The sequence below is a fragment of the Bison bison genome, unplaced genomic scaffold (genome assembly GCF_000754665.1).
Source record: "Bison bison bison isolate TAMUID 2011002044 unplaced genomic scaffold, Bison_UMD1.0 scf7180017864279, whole genome shotgun sequence".
Classification (NCBI taxonomy): domain Eukaryota; kingdom Metazoa; phylum Chordata; class Mammalia; order Artiodactyla; family Bovidae; genus Bison; species Bison bison.
Window position 1 is genome coordinate 4208724 of NW_011494851.1, and position 9569 is coordinate 4218292.

Sequence of the window (9569 nt, forward strand, 5' to 3'; positions counted from 1 at the left end):
AAGGCTGTATATTGTCACCCTGTTTATTTAACTTCTATGCAGAGTCCATCATGAGAAACGCTGGACTGGAAGAAACACAAGCTGGAATCAAGATTGCCGGGAGAAATATCAATAACCTCAGATATGCAGATGACACCACCCTTAAGGCAGAAAGTGAAGAGGAACTCAAAAGCCTCTTGATGAAAGTGAAAGAGGAGAGTGAAAAAGTTGGCTTAAAGCTCAACATTCAGAAAACAAAGATCATGGCATCCGGTCCCATCACTTCATGGGAAATAGATGGGGAAACAGTGGAAACAGTGTCAGACTTTATTTTTCTGGGCTCCAAAATCACTACAGGTGGTGACTGCAGCCATGAAATTAAAAGACACTTACTCCTTGGAAGGAAAGTTATGACCAACCTAGATAGCATATTGAAAAGCAGAGACATTACTTTACCAACAAAGGTCCATCTAGTCAAGGCTATGGTTTTTCCTGTGGTCATGTATGGATGTGAGAGTTGGACTGTGAAGAAAGCTGAGCGCCAAAGAATTGATGCTTTTGAACTGTGGTGTTGGAGAAGACTCTTGAGAGTCCCTTGGACTGTAGGGAGATCCAACCAGTCCATTCTGAAGGAGATCAGCCCTGGGATTTCTTTGGAAGGAATGATGCTAAAGCTGAAACTCCAGTACTTTGGCCAGCTCATGCAAAGAGTTGACTCATTGTTAAAGACTCTGATGCTGGGAGGATTTGGGGGCAGGAGGAAAAGGGCAGGACAGAGGATGAGATGGCTGGATGGGATCACTGACTTGATGGACGTGAGTTTGAGTGAACTCTGGGAGATGGTGATGGACAGGGAGGCCTGGTGTGTTGTGATTCATGGGGTCACAAAGAGTCAGACATGACTGAGCGACTGAACTGAACTGAACTGAAGCATATGGAAAGGAAACTTGGTGTGGCATTCAAATTAGAGTTGGTGGAGTCTAATTTCTTGAACTTATTCTCAGTTTTATCATTGAATACCTGTGTTAGTTTAGACATTACTTGAACTACTTGTCCCAGTCTCTTCATTTGAGAAGTTGGGTTTATAATAGTATAAGCATACATCACAAGATTGTTATAGCCCAACTAAATTATTTTTAAAGAGCTTAAAACAGTGCCTAGCTCATGAAGATGCTATATAAATGTTAAATAAATCAAATATTTAAGGTGTTGGAGCCACCCTAAATCAAAAAAGCTCCACAATCCTTAGTCCTGTTGTCAGACCCAGTTGTGTTTCCCAGTGAAAGAGGACCAGTTGAAATAAAGTTACCAATATTCAGTTGCATCTCTTCATTGTTTATTTGAAATTGATTCTCATCCCCTTTCAGTAAGGGTGATTTAGCCCGTTAATACTTTAGTGAGACCTATCATTATATATAAGAAATATAATTTTAATCAGCTACTTTGGCTATAATACGTACTTCAGTCTTTAAAGATTATCAGTCTTTTGAGACCATTGAACAGATTAATTGGAAATTAAAAATCATACAAAAAAATCCGTTTGAAAATAGAATAAGCAGATTTACCTGGCAGGCATCGACACTTCCTTCCAGAAACCCAGCGCACAACATCCCAGGTGTGATTGCACCGTCATATACCACTTTCCTGTTGCAGATCTTGCTATCTATAATCTTCACTAATCCCTTTTGGAGTATATTAGGACTTGTTCCTAGGGAAAAAATTATATAACTTTTTCTAAAGTCAATATTAATCTCCCTGGCTAGGTTATTAGTGGAGAAGGCAATGGCAACCCACTCCTGTACTCTTGATGGAAAATGCCATGAACGGAGGAGTCTGGTAGGCTGCAGTCCATGGGGTCTGAAGAGTCGGACACAACTGAGCGACTTCACTTTCACTTTTCACTTTCATGCATTGGAGAAGGACATGGCAACCCACTCCAGTGTTCTTGCCTGGAGAATCCCAGGGACGGCAGAGCCTGGTGGGCTGCTGTCTATGGGGTCGCACAGAGTTGGACACGACTGAAGCGACTTAGTAGTAGTAGTAGTAGGTTATTAGTATCTAACACTGTGTATAAGTTCAAAATCAATGTAAAACATATGTTTTATTTAAACTTGTATTTGTGTGCTTTCTTATTTACAAGGAAATAATGTTATGAACACACCCAGCTACTGTTAAAAATGACCATATTTAGAAATACTAAGTGTGTCCATCCATGTTGATGGAATTTTTTTACTTTTGAATTGTTTTGGGAGTTTATATTTATTACACATATACTTTAGAAAACAAAATGAAAAACTCATATTCCGGAAATATACATTTTATGATCATTTTTAGATTTTCTGCTGTTTGTTACTATAATCCTATCTTGGAATTTGGGGTTTATTTTTTCTGCTTTTAAATGCATTTATGAACACAAACACAACATGCTTACATTATTAGGGTCATGTAAATGCACACGTTTAAATGGTCTTCGTTCAAGTATTGCTTTGTCACAGAAGTTCATTCATTTTACCCCATCAAAAATGTCCAATCTTCTGTGGTGCTTACTTTTTCTATGGTACTTACCTACAGAAAATGTGCTGTGTAATCTTATTTATTATATCTCATGATTACTGTCTGTCTTCCTTTGCCAAGAATGTGAGCTTTGTAAGGGCAGAAAATATTTGCATATTTTAGTTACTAATATATCTAAAAGACCTAGGACAGTACTTGGAATAAAGGTTGTGATCAAAATAAACATTTATTGAATGAGTAAATCAATAAATGAAATGGAGGTGAATGAATTGCTTATTCAAGTAATAAGCAATTCATTCAAATATTACATTTCTGTAAAAACTTCCATTGTTAAGGGAAGTGAAGTTACATAAAAAAATGCTATGAAATTATAGTTTCTATATGAATGTCATTGAAGTTGGTTTTCATCTCCTTTAAAATGACCTAGAGAGAGTACTTCTCAGGTTTAGCTGTGATTCTGAGTATCTTTTTAAACTCCTAAAACCTGAACCATATAATGATAGAAGTTTAGGAACTCACCATCAGTCTTTAATGTTCCCCATCCAGTGACCACCACATCAGAATTGGATGGGAATGCATAAGAAGTTTCTGGAAGACATGCTCTTCGGATATTGCTTGTATACAGTACTGGTGAGGACAGACGCACTACAGCGATGTCATTCTTGTGTGAGGGGTAGTGGTAGTTTTCATGAATTATAATATCCTTGACACTTCGCTGTATTTGTGGATCACTTAAAAGGAGCCCAAAACTAACATTCCATTGTTTGGGATCCCTGGCCCTAAAGAAAATAGATTTATTTATTAAAAGTCCTATATATTGGAGTTGTAGGAATTAATATCTTATACTTGCAAAAGAAATAGATAAATTTTGAATTCCATAGTGCATATAAGTATACAAAAGCAAAGCTGTACGTAAGAAAAAAAGTTAAAATAATGATAGCATGAATAAATTTTGAATAAGTCAATAAGCTCTATTTTAAAAGGTAACTCATAGAAACTATATTTTATTATTATTATTTTTTGTACAGAAAAGACTCAAGAGGATTTAGAAAGATAAATATAACAACACAAGATAAATAAGATTTTATAAATAGTGTGCAAGGATATGAGACAGAGTAAACTTATGGAAATTAAGGATATAGTCAAAATTCTGTTTTATAATCATTAAAAACTATAAATAGAAAGATATTTCTGATTTTTACTATTACTTGTTAATCAAGGGTTGTATTCAACACATTAAGCACTGAATAGTGCTGCTGGAACACTTTAAAACTCTCAAGTTTGAGAGGAATTTTTGTTTGTATATAAAACCAGTAAGTGTTATATAAAGTCAACAGAAATTGGTGAAACGAACCATCAAACAAAAGGGTAAAAAACTTTTAGGTATAAAAGAGCAAACTCTTGGTATAATAATATATCCTTTAAAGAAATAATCATTTCAAACAGAGATATATATGGAAGGTTGCAGGAGGGACTAAAATACTTATAATTAAGTAAATTAGACCTAATGTAATAGATGAGAAAGAAACAGATCTGCATTCGATTTGGGCTTTATAGTTTCCTTATGAAATTGAATTAAGTAGTTTCATCTTAGTGACTTTCAGCTGAGAGCTATTTTGTCTTCCAAGAGACATTTGCTAATGTCTGGAGAGGTTTTTGGTTGTCAGTCTTGAGGGGATGCTACTGACATTTGGTGTCTAGAGGTCAGGGATGCTCCTAAACATTCTGTAATGCACAGGATAGCCCCCCCCAACAAAGAATTATTTGGTCCAAAATGTGCCACTGTTGATAAAATCTCTCAGTCTGAATATATCTTTTTTTTTTTAAAAACTGATAGTTCATTGAGTAATTTTGAGCTATACCTCACAATACTGGACAGTTGGAAGCATAGTCATATGGCTGTATTCTTGAAAGATATCTATCAGACTTTTAGGTACTTGAGTGAATTTGAGAACTTTATGTGGTCCAGAGCTTACTTTAGGAAACAGTGAGCAGCAGTGATAAGCCAGCTGTTACTAATCAGAGTGGCTCCACATCGGTGGACATTTTTCTGTTGAAGACTAGCTTGCCAGGGCCATTCTCCTTCCTCAGCATCCATGCCCCCGGCTATCTTGTTGCCAGAGCGAGTAATTTTGCGATGTCCACAACCTGCTCCAAAATGGAGTCATTAGCACATAACGATATTGAGACCACTTATGCATGCATTCTTAAACAATCTACCTTTCTATAAATAAGTCACTATTAACTTTTAATTGAGAAAAAACACAGTCTTGGAGACGTTAATACTAATTTACTGATGTCATGAGATTTCCTGAAAATTCATTCAAAATAGATGGACATCCTTCTCCCCCATCCTCATCCCCTTTGCGTGTGTGTTTGTCCTTGCTATGACCTCCTGAAAGAGGTAGGTGGAATTAAATGTTTAAATTTGGAATAATTGTAAAACAAATTACAAAGCTGCATGGAAAAATGTGTGCTTTTAAAATTGTGAACAGTTGTTTAAAGCAATGATTGCTAGGAAGCATTTATAAGAAAATGTGAATGAATGTGAATGTGAATGAGATACTGATGAGAGCCAGAGTAGAGAGAAATGTGTTTTACTTGGATAAAAGGAATAATACATGAAGAGAACTAACCCTTGCCCCAAAGTTTTCAGTACTTTTCAGTAACAAGACTATGCTTTAGTATCAATTTAGGTCCAGAGAAACTGCTAGACTCTTAAGTCTTTAAAGCAAATCTGCAGTAATAGTACAACTTCACTATTATCCTACCCGTCTGACCCTCTCTCTGATTCTCTTATCTTGTCTTACTAAAGCACTGAGCTTGTCCCTTAACAATTTATGGTACCTTTTGCTAGAGATTCTCAGTCTCATTAACAAATATTTCTAGAGTGTAAGAACCATATCTTTAAAAATAATATCTATATATGAAAGTGAAAGTGAAATATATATATATATATATATATATGAAAGTGAGATATATATATATATCTCCAGAACCTAATGGAGAGAACTCATCACATAAAAGAAGCTGAAACAATTTCTCAAATGTTTGTGGAAATGAAGTCTATATAGTGTAATTCATGAGACATCTTAAGATAAAAATATTTGACTACAAAACTCTTTTATGTATAAGGTTTGTTCATAAGAATTTGGAGAGTAAATAAAACTTGCTAAAATCAATGCAGTGGTCGTAGATTAAAGTAGTGGTTTCAATTGGTGTCAGTTTTACATGCCACCTCCCATTCCCAGAAGTAATTTGTAATATCTGGAAACATTTTTGGTTGTTATAACTGGAAGGAGGCCAGTGTTTGGCTACTGCTATGTAGTGGGTAGAGGCTAGGAATGCTGCTAAAAATCCTGTAATGCATGGGACTGTCCTTGAAACAAAAGATTTTCTAGCCCAAAATGTTAGTAGTTAAGATTGAAAAACTCTGAATTAGATAAAGGTATTTGTATCAAGAGTGGGAATATTCAAATTTATTGGAAAGGTTAGATGGTCAACTGCTTCATAGAGATGTTATGCATTATATGTGACAAGACGTATCTTGAGATATTCTTTCCTGAGTGTGGAAAGGATTAGAAACACACAAGAGGCACATGTAGACTTTTAAAAGGCCTTCACTAGCCTCTTGAAATCTTTAAGTTTATATATTGCTTCTGATTCTAGATTGTTCTCTTTGATGAGACGCAAACTTCAGGTTGTGAAGGCATCCTCTTCACAAGCATCACTGAGTTGAAGCAGGGCCTTTGTGGTTGTTATTTTTGAATGAGAGAACCCTCATATTGACTCACTGAGTATGACTCCTTTTTCTTTCCCTCTTTCTTTCCACTCCCTTACCATGGACGCTACTGAGGATAAAGCAAATAACACAGAACCTAAAACTACAAGAGTTCCTCCAGATCCTCCCTTCTGTTTGAACAACTCCTAAAGGAAGTTGGCTTTTACTCAACTTCTTTCAGAGGAATGTAAAAACAAAGATGCTCTCTGGGCTACTAGAACCTCCCCTCGGTGACTCTACTTCGCTGTTTCTGCTCTTACTCAGGATTTTAATCTAATTTACATCCATGCACCAATTTTCATTCCAAGATTTTACTTATTCATGATAATTGCTTCTGTTAAGCTTTTGGATGCCACCGCTGCAGTATTACCTTGTTATTGTCTTTGCAAAATCTTACTTGGCACCTTAGAGCTTTTGTTCTGTCAAAAGAAGTCTTATGACAAATTTCAAGGATTTAAGGAATACAATAAAGGCTCTCTCTGTGATAGTTTCAGAAACATCAAATAATCTACCAAGCTCTAACAGCCTCTCTATCATCACTTTTTTACTACACTTAAGTTTTTTTTTTTTTATTGAAGTATAGTTGATTTGCAATGCTGTGTTAATTTTTGCTATACAGCACAGTGACTCAGTTATACATATATATATATTCTTTTTCCATTATGGTTGATCATATGATATTGAATATAGTTCCCTGTGCTATACAGTAAGATACTGGTGTTTATCCTATTACTGCACTTTAATATGTCACTTTATGTCACATGCCACTGTATTCTCTTTTCAATCCCGTTTGATTTTTCTTGCTTCTCCCTTCTCCCCTTTTACTTAAAGTAGAGTTAAAATCTCAGACAAACCAAGTCAAATTCAGATATTGATATAGATGGTTGTTTAATGTTCTAGTTGGGGGGATGCACAAATTGGCTGATCTCTTTCTTATCACTGCTTTTATTCCTATGTTGATTACTTCTCTCTACCAACCTGACAGAGTCTTAATTTTGGATTTTGGTCATATCAGTACTGACGTTTTTTATAGGAATAAATGAGCTTAAAATGTCTTATTAGTTGCTAAATGATTGTTTCATCAAAATATATCACAGAGGAAAGCAATCTAATACAGATTTGTGTTAAATATTACCCAGGTTGCTCAGGAATAACCAAGCTGTGACTGAAGGATAGCCACTGGGGTTGGTGTCACCTCGCTCTGGAGGGCAATTCCTCTAATCCAGCTGTTCCACTCAACCTCAGGTAAGAGGAGTGCTTCTCTCTGACAGTGTGCTCCAGGTTCTAGTAACCTTGGGGATCACATTTCTTAAAGCATCTAGCAGAAGGCCTTGGCCAGCAAGGAGCTGCCTGTGTGTAAGGCAGATGACTTCTCAGCACACTAATGGGCTTGGCTTCTAGGATCAGAATTCCACAGAGAGCTCTTAGGCCTGAAGTTTTCATTGGCAGAATAGAAAATGCAAATAGCTGACATCTTTTGAGTGCTCACTAGGAGCGTGTACTCTTTTCAAGTCCTTACTTGTACCTCCATTTATCATCACAATACCGTGGAACTGAAGGTCTGAGAAGTTAAGTAACCCGTGTAAATTTATCCAGTTAGTAACTGGCAGACCTGGGGCTCAAAACTAATGTGTAGCTACGTTTAGATTCTGAGTTTTTAATTATCACTGCTTAGATCCCCTCTGCCATTATGGCATGAGATAATGTGTTCCTCATTTTAAGTCCATGGTATCAGTCAATGTAAGACCATCTACAATCACCTTCATACAGTTTTTAAAAGAAGGCTTCCCATTGCCCCTTTGTGCATACCACATTAACTCTCAAATAAAACTTCTTTTTTTTTTTCCCGCATCTAAGAAATTTTTTACTAGAAAATAACTATTAATGAACTTACATGTATGGAGAAAATTTTCTGCCATTGGCATTGCAATATCTAAATGTCAAGGGAGAAGAAAATGGACATAGTTAGATTTATGAACACATTTAAAAAATATTAATATTAACTATTTTGTTTTAGAGAACACATTCTATAGGCATAATAATTTTAGTCAGTCTTGACTATGTAATTTCTATGTTCATAGGTTAGCATAGAGAGTAATAAAATCTTAGTATTTATTATTCTGTTTCTAAAAAGATTCTCAAGTTCCCCATTACAAGTTATTTGAGAAAGAAGTCTGGGTCTTCAAAAATACTAAAATATGTGAAAAATGGTGATTTTTCACCACATCTTGAATACGAATCATTAAATACTAAATGCATTTAACCCCCTTTTTTTTGGGTGCCACTTTGAATGCTCTTGGCCCAATTATCCTGGCCACAGTATGGTTACCAGTTGCACGCAGATTTGGATCTGCTCATCTCAGGAGTAACAGATGACTTTCTCAAGTCAGTACCTAGGACTTTTCAGTTTCTGCTAGAAGGAAACCACTGGACATTCCCAGATGGACAATAAGAGATAGCGGCAGTAACTCTGTTAGAGCCAGGATAGGATGAAAGCTGATGCAAAAATGTTTCCCCTGTTAGTCACAGGGGAAATAAAATTCAAAACATCCAGTGAGATGAAGCCAGGGTTGCTGCTAGTAATGGTCAACTTCTTCTCCCCATTTTACTCTTTCTATCCTTTATTCTTTCTCAGATCAATTACTGCATATAAGTCTCTGTCTCAGGCTCTGCTTTTTGAGAAAGCAGGCTATGACACTAAAACAACTATATAACAGAAAAAATAATGCTTGTAACCAGGAAAGAGTGATATGTTGTTACATTTAATGAATTTTTTGGTGTTACATGCATTTTGCTGTATTTTGCTCATTTAGAAATCAATATATTTTGTATAGTAAGTTTCCATTATTCAGAACAATCAGTTAAGTGTGCCATTCCACTTCTCATTCATTTTGGATAAAAACATATTTTAATAATCATTTCTTACTCATTCCTAGATATCTAGGGAATATTCTAGAGTAAGATTTACTCCAGATAATTTTGCTATGCCTCTCCAATTCCTGCAGAATTGCAAACCTGTTTAATTCATGTGCAAACTGTGTGAGGAGAGGGTGAGTAAATGAATGACAATTATGTCCCAAGTTTCAGATCAGAGAACTGTAAACCTATAAGGCATTTCTTCTTAGGAGTTGCTCTTCAAAAAAAAATCACCAGGTGTTCTATGAGTTAAATAGTATAAGTGCCAATGTAGGTTTATTTTTTATTGTGCTCTTGATTTCTATAAACCCAGAGGGAGTATCCAGTTATATATGCCAATGACAATTACACTCTTATATTAGGTTGCACAACGAATCAG

At 35.7% G+C, this 9569-nt stretch overlaps 1 protein-coding gene across 1 annotated transcript in view; it reads right to left on the reverse strand.

The window, feature by feature from the left end:
* LOC104995177 (transmembrane protease serine 11E-like) overlaps window positions 1-9569 on the reverse strand; it is a 67218-nt gene that overhangs the window by 8127 nt on the left and 49522 nt on the right. The window contains exons 6-9 of the mRNA XM_010848906.1: window positions 8169-8207; window positions 4470-4641; window positions 3013-3272; window positions 1545-1687 (exon numbers count right to left, since the gene is read on the reverse strand). Coding sequence (XP_010847208.1) covers window positions 1545-1687; window positions 3013-3272; window positions 4470-4641; window positions 8169-8207 — 614 coding nt within the window. The remainder of the gene's footprint in view (window positions 1-1544; window positions 1688-3012; window positions 3273-4469; window positions 4642-8168; window positions 8208-9569) is intronic.